Genomic DNA, 19,587 nt, shown 5'->3' with positions numbered 1-19,587 from the left:
AATTTATTGCTGCCTCGACCGCAGGGCTCAAATGCTTTTCATTCACATTTTCCATATACTGTAAGGAACTCCTGGTCGCAACAGTAAAGACAGACACAAGTTCAAGGGTGTTTATTAAACTGTATAAATGGAAGAGGAAAATGCCTATTCTAAACCTAAATAAGATTGGAGCAAGCTACCACCATCAAATAATAATAAGGCAGCCCTAGTGGTGTCTTCACAAAAAAAGGGCCTATACAAAAAAAAAACTATTGCCAATCCTTACCACTAAGTTACAAAAACAATGTGGGGTAGTGTTCACAAGAAAAGAAAGAAGTGTTCACAAATGATAATTCAGGATGTTATGGCCGGGGTCTCCCTTCCCCCAACGTTTTCAGCATGGGAGAAGGCGGGACTGTTGAGCACAGCACACTCCTGGGCTTCTCCAGTACAAGGCTACAGTTCCTTTTAGCGATATTATGACCTTCGATGATCAAGTCTCTTTTCTACAAAGTCTCTTGTTTCCGAGGGCCTGATGTATCAAATTAACAAAACAAAAGTTCCTTTCTGTAATATTTAACATTGGGTGATGACGCTTCACCCCAGGATCCTATCCTTCTTGAATGTTAGCCTCCCTCCATCTGGTTCACTATGGCCTTTTACTCAAAATATTTTCATCTGTAGTTTTCACGAGTCTCAATGTCCTTAACCTATCACTGTGGACATCCCTCAGCCTGGTTCACTCTTGTCAACACAATGTTCACAGGGTTATTATGCTTCACCCCAACTTGCAGGCATCCCTCAGCCGGGTTCACATTTGCCAGATAGACAGTTCACTTTGTTTTATCACCACTGCAGGATTCACTTTACTTTGCTTTTCCCTTGGCACCCCTCCGTCGGGTTCACATAGCCATTCTAACACAGTTCATGATTCTATCATCTCATCAGAAAAGAGGGGTTCCCTTCCCCTAGATTTCTTTCAGCATCCCTCCATCGGGTTCACACTTGCCACAGTTCACTAGACTCCTTAAGTTCTCTTCTTACCTACATCTGAGTCTCAGCCCCCAGTCAGGTTTCACATACTTCTATTCACACAATGTTCTCAGGATTGTTACTGGTCACCCTAATGCGCAGGCATCCCTCAGTCGGGTACACATTTGCCCCCAGTAACCAACGTTCACTTAGTTTCCTCAGCGTGTCAAAGACTTTTGATTGTACAAGGGCTTTTCACTCGACCCTTGTATGACCACTTTGACCTCTTTCGTCGGGCTCTCCTAGGGCCCTCTGGCATCAGTAGTTTCAACAAAAGGAGACCAGCCAGAGTCTTTCCAAAGGGCGCCCACGTGGCACTGGACCACTCTGCGGCTTGTCTTTCCATGGTGCTTTAAAAGTTCAATACACACAAGTTCTTTGTTCAGCAGTTCTTTCAATTCATATCTTGTTGCTGTTTACAACCTTTGCTCAACACAGTTCGGTATACTATCGATTCTCCCTCCGATTCACCGGCTGTGATGAACTGCTTGGCATTTCTTGTCTCTGGAGTCAGGGATGGTACCACGGTAGCAAGCATCTCCCCCCGTCTTGGTTATCAGTGTAAGAGGGCCCCGTGCACCGTTGACATCTGTTACACCACACGCTAGCTGTAGTTACCGGCCTTATGATTACTTTCACGGAGGCTTTGCAGGTCTGGTTCGAAAAGGGCAAGGGCACTTCTTTTCTTGTCGTCCTTTCGGTTCTTGCTGCCTCTCCTCCTTTTGAACTGTCGTCTTGGAATAGCTGGCTTCTCGTGCGGTTTGCCTTGCTCAAAGTGTGCTCTTTTACTCTGCCTTTTATCCCTGTGGGGAAGTGAAAGGTCGATCAGTTGTGTGTAGCTATTTTCAATTGCCTGACTCTACCTGACCCTTTTGTTGGGACATGTCTGGTAAACGGCTCTGGTGTTAGTCAGTTGTGTTTCACAGTGTAAGAAAGTGTTTGTGTTGGAAAGGAGGAGGGGGGATTGTGCTTCTAAATATTCTACGGGGTATGATGGGGGAAAAGGTGTTATAAGGAAGGGGGTACCGCGTCTCACCCTTGGGTGTTCCACTTCCTGAAGACCCCTCATCCCTGTGATCCTCCCCCACTGGTCCAGCCCCAGGAACTGGATCGAATAGCAATGGCTGTGTCCTGGATCCCTGGGGACTAGTAAGTGAGACACCTTCAGGTTTCTCACAATATTCAGAGGATGCCCCTTCCACCGACTACATCTGTCTCCTACATCAGCCCCATTACACTACGTGTATCCATACATGGGAGGTCCTTCTTGGCAACCAGCCTCAACAAGTTGTGCCATCGCTTGATAGACCGGTTCCATCACCATGGCCAAGACCATCTTCAGAGGAACCGTTCTTTTGCCTTTTCCAAAATCTCTAATGCACTCTTATCTAATGAGGGCAAACTTTAAGGACCTCTTCGGAGAAATTGTTCCCATGCCTCAGGAGTCTCCACCTTCTCCAACAGAAGCTCTGCCTTTATCGCCTCTTCTTCCATTTCAGCGGGTACCTGAGCTTAAAGAGCCTGCGCCTCCTTCTCCACGCACTATATCGCCTTAGGAGAAGGTCATCAAAATGGAGAAACCAGACAGGCTTGACGAGGACGACGGACCTCTGTCTTCAGTTAAAGCCTTTCATGATGGGGCCTTGGATCTTATGGCATTCTTGGACATTTCAACTCCTGAACCTCTTGCGCAGCAAACCAGAGTGTTGTCAGGGGTTCTTACTTTAAAGTCTCAAGAGCGCTCCAGTCTTTTTCTTCAAAAAGACATTTTGGCAGAAGCCCACAACGTGTGGGAGAAGCCACACATGGGCCAACACGTAAATAAAAAAAAATAGACACCAGACACAGATGGCAAGCATCAGAAGATTTTCCCCTATCCACATGTCCTCTTCCATCTTCAACTGGCAGTGGCTACCCTACACTCCAAATCCTCAGCAACCTCTTGCTCTGCAGCACAGGTGCTCTCGAAAGGAAGAAAAAGCCTTTGAGGCGGTAGGGAAGAAAGTCTTTGTAAACTCTGCACTCCAGCTTTGACAGGCAAATACTGAGGCAGTGTTAGTGGCGGCTAATCTAAAACTGTGGAGCAAACTGTCACAGTTTGAACAGTTCATCCCTCAGAACAGACTTGATGATTTCAAGTCCTGGCTGAGGACTTATTAGAATCTGTGGCACATTGCGTGGATACTTATGCCTGAGTGCTTTTTCTGGTTGTGTATGTTACTCGGCAGGCTTGGTTGCATGCAACCAAATTTACAAAAGCGGTGCAGGAGAAGGTTTCCGACCTTCCTTTTGAAGGTAAAGACCTTTTCCACACTTTATCTGTCCTAACAAAGCAGCCTGCAGCAAAGTCCTCTTACCCTCAAAAGTTTGGTTAACTATCTAGGTTTTTTTCTGGGTTTCGAGGTGTCCAAGATTGCAAAATGCATCGGACCGTTCCTCAAGCGGCACTAGGCTAAGACTACAAAAACAAGGAGGCTGTTTTTTTTTTAAATTAAATCTTTGTTTTATTGACTATAAACCAAAAAACACAACAGAAAAAAATAAAATAAGCTTCACATGGGTGAGCATGCTTGAAGGCACATTGGAGAGCATTCTTAGCATCTTGCAAGTAAAGGCCATATCGTAGTGCTTAACAACCCACCAAAACAATCTAAACCAACCCAAACCCCACAACTCCCCTACCCCTTCCCCCAACCATACATTTGTTGTGGAAAATGCTCTATCTATATGAGCCAGCCGTGTCCAAGTCTCTTCAACATTCTGGGTCGTTTAGTCTAAATAAAGATATTGGCCATTATCCAGAATTTACCCGCCCGTGTGGGACCTGCAGTTCTGCGAAAGCATGCATGTTCAACCGCACAGACCTTTGACAGCAATGTGCTCCATTTCTGCTGGGATGGCGGCTTTGCCTCTTTCCAATCAAGGAGGATGGCCCTACGGGCAATAAAGAGCGCAATGTGAATCAATTTGCGGGTCATTGCATCTGAGTGCCAGTCCTCAATACCCATCCCAAACAGCATGATGTGGGGGTCGGCTCCATTGTGATCCCCCGAATTCCTTGAAGTTGATGAGACGTCGTCCCAAAATCAGTTGAGTTTCAGGCAGAGCCAGAGCATGTGGCCCATGGTACCTAGTCTTCCAAATCCGCACCAACATGTTGCTGTTAGGGCAATACCCATACTGTGCAGTCTGGATGGGGTATAATAAGCCCTTTGAACAATCTTGAACTGTATTTCCGGTTGCAAGAGGATGGAGAAGAAATCATATATATCTCCCACATTGAACTCAATACCCAGGTCCTCTCCCATATATCTGTCAGTGTCGGTTTATAGTGATTGCATCGAAAACAAAGGGTCGACACACCAAAGCATCTAATGCCAAAGCATCGACAGTCTATCTTTAACATGGAAAAGTGCTTTCCATCTAAACGAGTCCATCGAAAATATAAATGGACTGGTTTCAATTGAAATGCACTTTTACATGTAAAAGATAGCATTTTAATGGATTTTTATTTGTAAAGTTACACAGAGCTGTCCAGTGCTGGAATTTCGGCACTGGCCAGCTCCTTGTAACGTTTTAATTTTTTTTTGTATATTGGGGAGGTTCCCCCACCCAGCTCCCCCAACCCACACGCCCACCACCCCAACCCTAACGTAACCCTTAATCTAACCCTAGCCCCTACCCTAACCCAAATGTAACCCTTAATCTAACCCTAATGTAACCCTAACCCTAATGTAACCCTAACATAACCCTTAATCTAACCCTAGCCCTAACCCTAATGTAACCCTTAATTAACCCTAGCCCCAACCCTAACCCCCAACCCTAACCCTAATGTAACCCTTTATCTGGACCGGCAGCATATAAAGCCCTATGCACCAAACAGAGGAATTTGAAAAACAAATACTTAGCCACTGGGAGTCAATGAAGCGACCTGAGAACAGGCGAGATATGCTCTTGATACAGGGTACCAGTAGCGAGGCAGGCAGCAGAACTTTGAAGCACCTGCAAACAATGTACTAGATAATCTGGCTGAGCCAGATATAAGGAGTTACAGTAATCAATTCTGCTGAGAACCAAAGCAGAAACCTCTGGGGCACGCAGATGAGGAGAAATGAAAGGCAGCACTTTCCTGAGTATTTTCACTTGAAAATAGGCAGTCTGACAGACAGACCTAATCTGAGAGGCCATAGAAAGAGAGGCAGATAATTTAACACCCAGATTTTTAACTGTCAAGACTGCCGCAGGAAAGGTACCCAGCGAAGACGGCCAGAAGGACAGCGACCAGAAGGAAGGGATAGTGTCAGCACCCACCACCATAACCTCGGTCTTGTCTCCATTAAGTTTCAGCCAATTTTCACTCATCCAGCGTCCTACGGCAGGTAAGCAATCTCGCAGCTGAGTGGCATTGGCAGGGTAGAGTAGGTCAAGCTGAACCAAGATCCGAGTATCGTCAGCATACGAGTAGCATCTGAATCTGTGGGAGCGGATCAGGACGATCAGAGGCTGAATATAGATATTGAATAATGTGGGAGACAAGGCAGAGCCCTGCGGAAACCCACACAGCAGGGCCACAACTGCAGAAAGAAAAGGTTGAAGTAGCAACTGCTGAGACCGTTCAGATAGAAAAGAGCGAAACCATAAAAATGCAGGACCTGACATACCAGCCGCTGACAGACGACTGATCAGGATGACATGGTCGATGGTATCAAATGCAGCCGACAGATCCAAAAGGATCAATGCCGCCACTCCCCCCTGATCCGCAATAAGTATCATTGAGCACTGAGACCAACACAGTCTCAGTGCCCGGCCCGGTCTAAAGCTGGACTGGAAAACGTCAAGCATAGCCCTGGACTCGCAGAACTTCACTAATAGAGGAGACACCAAGGATTCGAGCAACTTCATAAAGAATGGTAAGAGAGAAATAGGTTGGAAATTAGCAGGAAGGAGTGGGTCAAGAGGTGGCTTCTTCAGAAGGGGGATCACTATGGTAAACTTCAAAGCAAAAGTAATGATCCCGGAGTAACACGAAAGGTTAACCGCGGCAGTAATCTGAGTTAGAAGCAGCGGGAAAATGTATTTTACCACAGACAGCGGAATAGCGTCAGAAGGAGAGGCTGACTTCATACCCGCAACTGCTAAGGTCAGATCTGCCGCCGTAAACAGCAGGAAAGAATCCCAGCAGGCATCAGAAGATGGCATGATCTCTGGAGCTGAGGAAGAGGAGGAACCAGACAAAGCCCTAGAAGGATCATGATCATATTTTAAACATTGCAATCGGCTTTCTGTGATAAAAGATTCCATTGAATCCATTCTCATCTGGTCATTGCCTCTGCAGCCTTGGAATTCCATGGACAGTTAAGAGGCATGGCCATATGTGGCAACATTCGCATCACATTCACTTTGTTGTAGGAACAATGCTTGACTGCTGAGCTCTGTACTGGATTTTACAGTGCTCTCAGCACCACCTCGAAATTGATGAAAAGGCCGGCACCAGCAAGTGTAGGCCTCCAAGCCAGTTATGTGAAGTTACCCTGATGAGGCAAAATAGGTTGCATATTTTCCTCTGACCTGGTGGCATTTGGGGTCCAAAGGCGAGCACAAATGGTAATCACATCAGTGACAATGCTGGGAAATTGAGCTACTACTTAAGATGTTTGTACTCCGCGCCAGTGCTGACAAAAGGCTATCAAAACTAAGAGCTCCAAAATGACAATAGAAAATAAGGGTTATTATTATGATCAATGTACAAAACATGAAATCCACTGCGACTTGATAGTTTGGAAGATTATTACTAAATACTACTAGACAGGAAAGAGAATTGAAATATGGAACAGTTTGGAGGGGTATAATTCATATTTTATTTAAAGAGTACCCTTTACATTTTGTTCACAATCACGTCACATACCTAAAGGGATGAGAAACTGTTTGGTAGTGCTCATCTGTGTTCAGCAATAAGTGTAGTACATAGTTTTTACTTTTTAGAAACTCTTGGCGACTCATAGTTTAATTAAATGTTTGTGCTGCTCAAATGTTTTTATTGAGCTTAACATTTATACATTCTAACTGCTTTCATTAAAACATTTCATAGGTGAATCTGATTTTCTGAAAACGTTTTTGATGATCCACGAGTCGTGTAAAGCATATGGAGCCACACCAAGTCGATACATGACCTTCTTGCATATATATAATGCAATGTACAACGGCAAAAAAAACGAATTGACAAAGAGACATAGCCATTTACAGGTACTTTATTTTCTGTTTCATGCTGGTTTATATGTGTGGGGAAGTAAAAATGTACCCTGTCATCTTGAGGGTGGGGATAACCTGGTGTAAGCCAGCCGAAATGTGTGACTGAATGTGACAATATGTACGCACTATACTTGGCATTGTACACATCCCACCATCTCCACTCTCAGAGGAATTCTGTAGTCTTTCAAATAAGTACATTGTCTGATGCCCCTGTGTGTATGCTCTTCTTAAACTCCATTTGAGGGCAAAATTACATTTTTGGGGTTTCTGCTGTCTCATTGGGACACCTACTATTTGTGCATTTTTCCCCTTTATTGAGTTGGGTTTCTTTATTTTTGTGGCCGAAGGAACTTCTGCTGAAATCCAACTGCCAATATATCCCTTTTTTAAATCAGTAAGAACATGTGATTATATCATCCTACTTTAGTTTTAGAGCGTGGATTGGTGTTGAGTAATGTTTAGTTTTGGCTTCACCAGGCTGCAAACCGATTTTCCACATTATTAGTCCAATGTACCTTTATGATAGCCATTGTGGCACTAATGGGATGTTTTAAGTCCTACTCATAGCCGTTTTGTTTTAAGGGGTCAGTTTGATTGGCTTTCCAACATAGGCTTTGTTTTAAATCTCCCTGTTGGAATGGTGGGGAAGCCGGTCCCTGTGAGTTAAATGAAGGGACATATTGGGGAAATCCTGGGCCTAAGCTTAGCGCTGCTGGATTTTTGGAAGGACTGCAGGTTAGCTTACCTGTTAGACGAAGTCTCACCATTTCACATCATTGCTGCCTTTTTAGACGCTCTTCTGGCCAAACTGGCTGGATGTAGAGGTCTGAGCATATGTCCAATTTGAGTTTTTAGCTGCTGGGTATGCTTCCCAGAGTCTTCTTTGTCCTGCCACTAGTCCTCTTCGTGAGCTCAGGCTATGCCTTCATTCTGGGACTGTTTTCCAAGCCGTTTTACCACCTGAGTCTGCCACCTTGTCTTTCGAAGGTGCCACTACCTGGGAGGATGTTGGGACCTAACACCCTGGCAAATTTGCTTGTCAGGTTTATCTTGATTGCCAGCACCATTGCCCTGCTACAGGGACCTTTTTTGTTGGGATGTCAGCCACATTTGCCTTTTGAGCCGCCAGGGTCTGCCATGTGCAGGTTCCTCTCTCACTGATTCTGCTTCTGAATGGTGGTTCCACTCCTGTGAAGGACTATTGTTCTTCTTTGGGGCTGTCACGGTCGTCATTGTCTCAAGTGTTAAGTCTCTGGGTGACTCGATGCTTTATTTTGCACCGTGAAAAGAAGCCCTTACCCGGTTGTTATGCTTTTCCTGATCAGTGTTTTCAGGAACCAGCACTGCGAGTACTTAACTCTAGGCCCTGGGTTGGCAGGTTATTCAAGATACTCCTCCCCCTCACCCCCCTCACTGGTCCCCGTGGTCTAGGGTCATTGGGTTTTGCAAATCCCCTTCTACTGCATTACACCATTAGTTAACACTGTGGGCCGAATCCTGCTCTGCTGTTCAGATTCTGGGGCTGCTGGGTCTCAATCCCCCCACCAGATCTCGTTTACTAGGTCTCCAATGAACCATCTATGTTTGAATGCTTTCTTCTGAGTAACTGTGGGTAGGAACTGGGACTCACCTGGCTTTTCGCCATAACCACAGGTCAGCCTACAGATGTTGTCCTGTTGTTTCCTGTGGGTCATTTATTTCAACTTTAGAACTCCTACAAGTGGCTCTGGAAGGTATTTCCCAAGATTGTGGCTTTTTGCAAGGGCCCACTGGGCCCCTGGAGTGCTTCATCAAACCCTGGACTTTTAGAGACTCTCCTTGATTTACTTGGTATTTTGAAACCTGTGTATTACACTCTGGTCTAAGTATATACAATCTTTCACTGGGGTGCTACTGTTTCCCTCCTTGGTGTGTAATATTTCCTTCTGGGCCTCTGTACTGTCTTATTCCTATGCCCTGCCGCTTTCCTTTATACTTATGGATGTCCCATGGACCAAGGCTGTCACTGTAGCCTGAACATAGCAATGCACGATTCTGTTTAAATAATTTTCACGCAGAGGCGGCTTCAGGTGCTGAGAACGGGGCATGCCTTAAACTTTGCACCACATGTTCTGAGCCCTCAGTCCCTTTCTCTTCATCGGACGGTTAGTTAACTGGACAAGAAGGATCAACTGTGGGTTTCTTGAGAAGAGGATGCACAAGAGAGTGCTTCAGAGGGGAGGGAAAGGCTCCTGAGGCAAAGGAGAGGTTGCAGAAATCAGCAAGAGCTAAGCAATGGTGTCAATGTGGTCCTTGATGGTTTTAGAGGAACAACGATGAACCTATTTTGATGAGGCTTTCATAGATAGGACTTTTCTCCCAACGGGGGAGAGGGGAGAGGATGGAATGGGAGGGGAGGGGAGGAGAGGAGAGGGTGGACAGGATGTCTTGGGTTTTTGAGATGAAGTGAAAGGCAAGGGTATTGCAAAGGGCCTCTGAGGCGACAGGAGGGGTAGAGACTACTGCAGGGTTGGCCAGCTCCTTGCAGATTTTAAAGAGTTCGGCCGAGTTGGTAGATGCCATAGAGATACAGGCTTGGATGTGGGCTCTCTTCTTGGTGTGGACAGAGAGTTGATATTGCCTTTGGAGCAGGCGACAGGCCAGTTTGTCAGAGGATAAACAAGAAGCCCTCCATTTCCTCTTGGCCGCCCTACACTTAAGTTTAAGTGTGGCTAGGTAGAGTCATACCAAGAGTTGAACTTGGCTTTGGGCTTCAAACAGATCCTCGTGACAGGGGATATCAGTAGCTTGTCCCAACGATTATAGGAGTGAGCCCCCCAAATGCCCAGCAACAGTAGTTTGTGGTCTGTGGGTATTGGCTGCCCAAGCAGCGGATATGCAAGCACGCCCATATGGTGTGGAAAAATGTACCATCTGTTCGGTCACATCTACGGCACCGCCTGTGGGCGGCCCGGCCACATCTGAACAGCAATGTATGAGGATAGTATATCCTGTGTAGAATCTTGAGTTATACTAGGCGAAACCAATAAGAAATGACCACCTACCTTAAAGGCATGGTCCAGTAAAAATTTTTATTTAAAAAATAGATAGGCAACATAAAAAATAAATACTAGCATTCTCTTTTTTAAAACTTCCTATGTAAAATTTTGAGCTATTCAAGCTCAAAATTCGCAAAAGCAAGCACATGGGCGCATCCATTTTGTGAAATGGATGCCCTCCTGTGCTGGCTTTTGCTTTTGAGGCACTAATGAAGGAAAAGTCAGCCAGCTGTAGTAAACAAAAGCTACCGCTGGGTGGCTTTCCCTTCATTAGTGCTGTACGCGGAGGACGGGGACCGGAGACCAGAGCAGGAAAGCTGCAGCTGAATCTCGGTAAGTGGTATTTATTTTTTTTAAAAAAATAAGCACTAGCTGCGGTTTTTTTTCTAAGTTTTCCGGGCTGGAGGAGCCCGGAAAACTTAGAAATAAAACCGCAGCTTTAAAAACATTGTATTTATGTTTTGAGCACAGAAAGGAAGGAAATGAGAGCGAGAAAAGATAGAATGGCGGACGAAACCGCAAAGGGAAATAACACATGGAGCGCAACAACAGACAGGAAAGCCTAGCGTTGCAACGCGTCTGCGGAACGGAAGTGGCAGGCTAAATACTTCCGAAACTAACTCGTACAACGACTAGACCGCAGAGAGACGTAGCAAAAGGCGTGCCGGAACGGCTAATGGCGGACCCGTCTCCATAGGTCCCAGACACGCCACTTACTCTGCGGCATGACAGTAGTTCAGTTAGCTCCCGTGAAGCGAAAGAGGATAAACATTGATGCATGACAGAGGTATCTTTCCCAGGAATTTGCTGTGGAACAACGTTGGCCTCGAACGGAGAGCAGGGCAGGACACCATGTATGTCCATGAACTGGGCACGTAATGCATGGGTAATCTGGATGTGGTGGAAACCCTCTGTCATCGGGAGTCCATAAGAAGACTGTAAACTGGGAAAAGGAATCACCCTTCCATCTGTCAGTACCTGACCAGGGTCAAAATACTGCAGGCCAACGGAAACCCCCCCAGATTGGATCTGTGCAAAGCCGAATAGCTAGAGGCTCCACTGCAATTGTGAACACGAGGGGGGATAGTGGGCAGCCCTGTCGCATACCCTGCCCCAAGCGAAAGGGTATGGATCTTATTCCATTTACCCGAACAGTGGTGACCGGGGTCGCGTATAAGAGCTTGACCCAGCACTCAAACTGTTCCCTGATCACCATTCCTATCAATACCGTCCACAGGTGTTCCCAAAGGACCGAGTCAAAGGCTTTTTCAAAATCTATCGCTGTGAGTGTTAGAGGTTCGGGAAGGATCGAGGCTCGGTCTATATCCAGATAAAGACGCCTGATGTTCATGCGAGTGGACTTTTCTAGGAGAAAGCCACACTGATCTGGGTGTACTAACAAAGCGGTCACCCGCTGCAGTCTATTAGCGAGCACCTTTGCCAGAATCTTGGATTCACTGTTTATAAGAGAGATAGCCTGGTAGGCGGAACACAAAGTAGGGGGTTTATCTTTTTTGGGTAGAACGACTATGGTGACCTGTCCCAGGTCCGGAGGAAAAATGTTGCTTCCTTGCTGCGGAGAAACACATCGAACAGGTGTGGAACCGTCAGGCCGCCCACTCCCTTCCACACCTGTACCAGGAACCCGTTGGGGCCGGGTGATTTCCCTGATTGAATTTGGGAGGTAGCCTCTGCAATCTCCTCTTCAGTGATCTCTGAGTCTAGGCTAGTCGATTGGTCCGGGGAAAGGCAGGGGGACCGTAATGTTGTCGAGATGGTTAAGAAAGTCTTGGTCTTGCCGCGCCGGGCCGTGAAATCATGTATCATAGTATTGCTCGAAGCATTCTGCAATCTCAGAGTCATCTGTGCGACCCACCCCGTTCTCGTCTATTATTTCCCTGACGTGTCTATTACCTTCATCCCGGCACTCCAACCAGGCCACAATCTTCCCCGATTTGTCCCCTGTATCATAAATTCTGATCTGCCTATCCCCATGTGCCTGTCTGGCATTATCCAACTAGATATTACGCAGCGCCTCTCAAGCCGCCATGACAAAATTATGTGCGGCAGGTGAATCTGATTGGAGAAACTCTTCATCCAACTCTTCGGCAGTGTTTTCAGCCTCCCTCGCCTGCTGTAGATGGGTCTTGCGCTTAGCAGATATCAAGGATAGCAGTCCCGTCCCCCCTCACCACTGCCTTATAGCCCTCCTAAAGTGTCACTGAACTATCAACCCATCCAGTATTAAGTGTAAAGTATTCTTCAGCCTTGGACCTAATACCTTGCAGGATATCTGGGAAGCCAAGATAATAGCTGCTAAGTCTCCACCCTGACTGAGGTTTGAATCTACCACTCTCCAGCTCTATAAGGAGCAGGGAATGGTCAGAGATGCCCCTTGCCAGAAACCTGGCAGACAAAACAAGGTGTGCATGCATTCGCGGGACACAGAGGCATGTACCCCGGAATGGAAGGAGAACCTCCTAGAGCCTCCATTAACCCCCCCCCCCACACATCACACAAGTCAACCGCCGTTGTGAAGGTATGCAATTTCGTGGGCACAGTTGAATCTCTGCCCCTCAAGTGGAAACAGTCCACAGATGGGTCCATGACATTGTTAAAATCGCCTCCCATGATCCACAGGTGGGGCTGGTGGGACAATAGGAGTTTCTGGATGATGTACAGAAGATCTTAGGAAAGCGGTGTGTGGGGGGGGGAGCATAGATAGCCAGGATGCCAATAGTGGCCCCCAAAGTTCCCCATAATTAGGACAAACCTCCCCCAGGGGTCCCTTCGGGGGGAGATGGTTTGGAGGGGCAACCGCTTGTGAATAAGTACCAGCACCCCCACCACCCCTGGGAGTCCCAGGAGAAGCCTGCATGTGTCGCACTCCTATAATTAGTTTGCCTTAAGAAATTGCAGCCTGAGCCCGCCAAGTGTCTCAAGGAGGAGGGCCACATCCAGGGAATACCCATTGGAGGACCAGACCCTGTTAGTTCGGGAACACAGGTCGTTAACATTCCAAACATCAATGTAGGTTTCTTATTCGCACTAGCGGTCCCCATCTATTCGCCGTAAGAGAGGCGTGTGCCTCCCCAAATCTGTGATCCACAAACACCCGAGTGTGGATCTCCACCCCTGCACCACCACCTCAACATCACAGGCAGCACAGAGAACATTGTGAACCCCAACTACCCAGTTATCCTCCACCCCTCGCCTCCCCCAACAAGCATCGGTGTACCTCAGGAATCCGTAGGAAGCCTGCATGTGTCGCACTCTGGTGAGTGGTGCACTTGTAGAGAATGTAATTCAAGCTTGCTATATGAATTTGAGGGGGTGAGCCACAGCTGAGGGATACCTTTGGAGGCAGTAGAAAGCCAAGCCTGTCCAATCCGGGAGCGCAGGCCATTGATATTCCAGGACATTGACCTAGGCGTCTTATTATGTTGGGAGGCACCCATCAAGACAGCATTGGGAGAAAGAGTACAGCTCCGAATTTGTGATCCAAGCACCCCCTAGATCTAACTCCCAGCCCTCGTATATTTCTACCAACACTTGTGCTGCATAGCAAACGTCATAAACCCCAACCAGCCCCAGCCCATACTTCACCCAAACAAGAGGTGTTCATTGCCCGAACATGTCACTCAATAGTCACCACTCGTAAAAAGGAAAGGAAAAGAACAGTGTCAAAAGACCTGACGATTCCATTCTGGGGAAGAAGAGAGCAGATAGAATAAAGAGGCTAGAGGGGGGGCCACCCTCTCTGCTGCGCCCAGCATAGCCGAAGTGTTTCACACTGGCAGGTCTCCTTCATGACTCGTCCAGTCAGCAGAACAACAGGTTGTGTTGAAGTCTGGAAAATTCAAGCAGTAGTCCATGATGATTGTGAGACACCCATCGTGGTTGGGGGGCTTCCAGGTGATAGAGCCTGAGAGGCCCCAGATGGTTGCGGGTGGTCAGGTGATTCCACCGGCGTCTTTCCCCGCCCGCATCCCCCAGGATCTCTGCCCAAGGTGCGTGTCCGCCCATGTCCATGCTGTCTGAGGATCTGTAAATGTCTGGGTCTGGGTGACGCATTTTGAGAAGAGCAGGAAAAAAGAGGGTGAACATAACCCTTTGTGCATGGAGGCGCCGCTTAATCACATCGAAAGATTGTCATGCCTTCTGGACCGCTCTTGTGTAGTCAGGAAAAAAGGAGTTTTTAGCACCATTGTATGTTGTGGGACCCTTCGCTTGGGCCAATTGTAGTAAGGCATCCTGGTCTGATAGTTGAGGAGCCTGGCAATTACAGTGCGGGGAACCCGTCGGGAACCGGTGTGCCCGTTCGATGGAGAAGAATTTCGAGAGGGTCTTGGGTTTTACGAAATCCGTTAGCCAGGATTCCAAGAACCACGTTCAGTCCCTTGAGCTCAGATGCAGAGCAGGAAAGGTACGCACGACAGGTGTGGGAATCCAGGCCCAAGATTCAAGTTCACCTACACTCAGCCGCCCCCCCCCCCCCCCACCCCCCAACTCCCGCATCTCCATAGTGGTTCCCTGCACGCCACTGAGTCCCAGGCCACAAGGGGCTGAGGTGTGCACAGTGAGGGAAGCCCACCCCAGATAAAGTCTGCAGTCGCTCTTACATGCGGCAATGGCCGGCCTCATCTCCTCTTCCGCCGCCAGCAATGTTGGTCCTGGTAGGTGGGAGTCAGGGTGCGGTGGGTAGTGTACAGTCCAAGCCAAGCTCTCCACCAATGGTTCAACACTGGTCCCGCACAGCGGCCACAGAGGTACTGCAGCTCCCCAGAGCACAGTGAGAAAGTTGGGCACAGCGAGGCAAATTTTGATCTTTGACACGCCCACATGGGTAAGCCAAATAGCAGGATTCATTCGCCCAGTCGGTGCAATATTGCAGGATATATTGGGCCACGGCAGAGCTCTCCGGTACATGTTTACATCGTGAACCGGCTCAGCAGTGCCCCCCTGTTCTGCCACCTTTGGTGGCTCATCTAAGCACTTGGAACCCCGGAGGCTCCCCTGGGTCTTCTACAAGCTTGGTCCATGACCGTTCATGGAGGGAATATTGCTTATTATAGGGATTGAGCTCAGATGCAGAGCAGGAAAGGTACGCACGACAGGTGTGGGAACCCAGGCCCAAGATTCAAGTTCACCTACACTCAGCTGCCCCCCCCCACCCCCCAACTCCCGCATCTCCATAGTGGTTCCCTGCACGCCACTGAGTCCCAGGCCACAAGGGGCTGAGGTGTGCACAGTGAGGGAAGCCCACCCCAGATAAAGTCTGCAGTGGCTCTTACATGCGGCAATGGCCGGCCTCATCTCCTCTTCCGCCGCCAGCAATGTTGGTCCTGGTAGGTGGGAGTCAGGGTGCGGTGGGTAGTGTACAGTCCAAGCCAAGCTCTCCACCAATGGTTCAACACTGGTCCCGCACAGCGGCCACAGAGGTACTGCAGCTCCCCAGAGCACAGTGAGAAAGTTGGGCACAGCGAGGCAAATTTTGATCTTTGACACGCCCACATGGGTAAGCCAAATAGCAGGATTCATTCGCCCAGTCGGTGCAATATTGCAGGATATATTGGGCCACGGCAGAGCTCTCCGGTACATGTTTACATCGTGAACCGGCTCAGCAGTGCCCCCCTGTTCTGCCACCTTTGGTGGCTCATCTAAGCACTTGGGACCCCGGAGGCTCCCCTGGGTCTTCTACAAGCTTGGTCCATGACCGTTCATGGAGGGAATATTGCTTATTATAGGGATTTGAAGGGATTTGAAGACCTCATACATTTCGGTACCATGATCCAGTATTTCAGGCCTTATTCTGGAGGTTCTCTTGCCAGTTACACCCCAGCCCACAGCTACTACGGGGCTCACTTGTGATCCTCAAGTGACTGTAACTCAGGCAATGGAAGCAGCTTTGGTCTTGGGTCTCACCCCACACCAAATCATTCTCTTTGGTGTCTTTACCACTGGCCCCTTCGGTGTTACCACCTTTACCACTTCTTTGCCCCAGCATCTCTGTCATTGCCTCCACAGCCTCTACACTTATGAACCCTCCACCACTGTTATCCATTGCTACCTGGATTGCCAGGAAAAGACAAGGGAGACCTGGATGACTCCACAGATGACTGAGTCTGTAAAGGCTTTTCAAGACAGAATTTAAGGCCTGATGCAGTATATTGGAATTCCACTATTGGAGACACCCAAGACATATCAGGGTGTCCTTTCCTCTGTACTCGGAAAGAAAATCTGGTATATACTTTTGGCAAGTTGTGTCAGATGGGGCTATCAAGCTGTGGCAAAAAACAGTCTTGTTTCCACCAGTTGCCAAGAAGGTGGGCATTCAGTACCATTCCCTACCAGGCGAGCAACTGCTCAATAGGTCATCCTTCAGCACATTCCACCATTGTCGCTGCAGCTATGCTATTTGGGAAAGCGCACGTTTCTGCCTCATCATCCCCCTCCTTGCAAAGCCTGATAAGTCAGGGCGATTGTGTTCTGGACACTGCTGGCAATTTTTGTAATCAAAATTTGTCCCTCAGTCTGAGGCAAGTAAACGCAGTAGCTGTGACAGCAGCACATTTTAAGTTGTGTAGAGAGTTGAGAGATTATAAGTCTTTGCTAATGGTTGAATACCAGGCAGGTTTCCGCTGAGTACTGGCAGAGGCACGCCAGGTTGTACAGGACGTGTTGGAGGCTTCATATCACCATCTCTACATGGCTGTTGGAACAGCTCTGCATTTGCATGTTCTGTTAAGGGCCACCAAGTTTCAGGCCTATGTTCAAGAAAAGTTCTGGACCTCCCCTTTAACAGGATCAAGCTCTTCAGCCCAGACAATGATGAGGAGCTTAATAAGAAAAAAACAAGCATGCAGTCTGAAAAATCCTTGACCGCGCTCTTACAGAGCGTCCAGCAAACTCAGTCTCCACAGGTCCGCAGAGGCAGCCCTGGCCATCTTAGTACACAAGAGGGTTTGCAACTTGTCATGACCGATTAAATCGAGTACAAAGCTCCTGCAAGGAACAGCCTCACCATTATCCCAGAGACTTCTTCTGCCTAGGCCCCCAAAACATCCAAGTGGTGTTAGAGTCGGGTTTCACAGGACACCCTTAGGGGCGCAAGATTTGCCATCACAGAATCCAGTAGAGGTTAATAAGCAGCGATTCCTGGGTTCTTTCAGTGATAGGCAAGGAATATCCTCTTCTTCTCACTTCTTGTCTGCCCCTCTTTCAGCTGGGTTCAGAAACAATATTGCTTATTGATTGGAGCAATAGAGCAGGTTCCTCTGTCAGAAAGGGAGTTGGGTTTCTATTCGAGGTTCTTTGCCATCCCAAAAATGAACAAGGCTGGGCTTTGGTCGGTTCTTGACCTTTTCCCCTTTCAACCTTTTCTTACCCGTAGAAAACTTAAAGATGATCATCAATTATTCAGTCTTCTTTGCAGCCGGGGAACTGGCTAGCCGCTGTGGATTTCCTAGATTCATATCTGCATTTGCCGATTTGACCTCTCATCGGCACACCTCCCATTTTTCCATAGAAAATGACCATTATCAATACAAAGATTTGCCCTTCAGCCTCAGCTCAGCCCCCAGGGTATTCATGAATCTGATGTTCGCAGTGACAGCCTACTGTGACAAATCATTAGATATCGCCACTTCCCCAGCGGGGGAGACCTTTCCCATGAGGCCAGGGAGGTGGTGAAGTCGCTACCCAGTAGTCCCGTTGTGTGTGGTATACGATGTATACTAATTGACATTTTCACAATTGACCTCGGGAGAAATGACCTCGGGAAAATTGACCTAATTTATAAGGTTAATTAGGAAATAGATGCTGGGGGAACCCCCTGCAACTCCCCACCCAATCCAAAAACACCTGCAACCCCCCACCCAATCCCCTTATACCATTTATAATCCAAAACCAACCCAATACATATATAAAATAACTAAAATAATATAAAGGTCAATTGCGCAGAAGGTCAATTAGAACCACTATAATTAGGTCAATTAGGACAAAAAGTCAATTGTAAAAGGTCAATTTGGGTAATACCGTGGTATAATGTGGGAGGATCTCTTGGGGAGGAACTCCCCCTATAGGGATAAGGACGACCATCTGGGGTACAGCCCTTGTGAGAACATCACACACCCACATACTCTAGCCTCTCCTTCCTCTGCTAACCTCTTTGTAGAGAGAGAGTACTGAGGTGAAGAACAACAACCGGAACCTAAGAAATCCAAGTACTGGGACGAGTTGGCCCAGTGGAACAACAAAGATTAAACAAGTGAAGGAGATGGAGGACTTATACAATGGGCGCGGACACTGCTGCCAACATATACAAATAGACAATGGTCTAAACACTTTGTCTCAGGCAGCCGTGCACCGAACGTGGGAGATACAAACATGCGTCACTGATCCAGAGGGAGAGAACTCCACAGACGTTGGCAGCCCACCACATCTGATGATGATACTGGTAGCAGACTGGCGCACAGCAGTATCGAGAGAAGGAAGCAATGCAGCAGGCAACAGGAAACGTCGTCGCAAAGTTGCAGGGAAAGCAAGATACCAGAGAAGTAGAATAGAATGTCCGCCATCCCAGGAAGCACCACCGACGTACAGAAACCCTCGACAAAGTCAAGGGTGGTACTGGAGAACCGGAGGGGACTCAGGGCGGCTTACCAAGAGGGTGCATGCTAGGCACCTAGGCTAGGCACTTTTGCAACCATAATGCTTCGGTGGCATGGCAAGGGCATAAAGCCTACCAACCTTCTCCTCCTCATTGCATTGATGAAACAAAGCCTGTTGATCACCAGGGAATGGTCAAAGACCCCAAGTACCATAAAGAGAACTTTATAGGGAGAGTCTCTCACAACAGTGGCGGGGATAAACCCACTAAACGAGATGCGAGTCATCTTCCTTGTGGCAGTATTTGGCAGGGGAGTGAATCAAGTGGGCTTGGTCAAAGAAGAAGAAAACCCAGGGTCTGGGACCCAAAGCAAGAAAGTGATACAAGTCATCTTTTTCATGGCAGTACTTGGCAGGAAAGTGAATCAATGGGGCTAGGTCGGGGGCGTGGCTAGCAGCGCGATGAGGAGGACGTAGCCTTTCGTCGCTCCCGCGATCGCCGCATGAATCCTGATAAAACGCCTGATATTGCTAATTATAAAACTTTAAAACTACCTCTACGCTTAGAGGAAACCGTGGTGCTCACTCGGTCCAGGCGGTGAAAGCATTCGAAAGCCAGGCACGAAGATACGTCGAGGAGAAGGTGAACGGAGAATCGCCTGGCGCTTTCCCAAAATGG

The 19,587-nt window shown here is 47.8% G+C and overlaps 1 protein-coding gene across 3 annotated transcripts in view; it reads left to right on the top strand.

The window, feature by feature from the left end:
- DYNC2H1 (dynein cytoplasmic 2 heavy chain 1) overlaps positions 1-19,587 on the top strand; it is a 3,314,293-nt gene that overhangs the window by 1,953,104 nt on the left and 1,341,602 nt on the right. For all 3 annotated transcript variants that reach the window (XM_069639013.1, XM_069639012.1, XM_069639011.1), the window contains exon 54: positions 7,100-7,254. In XM_069639013.1, coding sequence (XP_069495114.1) covers positions 7,100-7,254 — 155 coding nt within the window. The remainder of the gene's footprint in view (positions 1-7,099; positions 7,255-19,587) is intronic.

Source organism: Ambystoma mexicanum, chromosome 7q (genome assembly GCF_040938575.1).
Source record: "Ambystoma mexicanum isolate Mex_15411 chromosome 7q, UKY_AmexF1_1, whole genome shotgun sequence".
Lineage (NCBI taxonomy): Eukaryota > Metazoa > Chordata > Amphibia > Caudata > Ambystomatidae > Ambystoma > Ambystoma mexicanum.
This window is presented reverse-complemented; position numbering and strand designations above follow the sequence as displayed.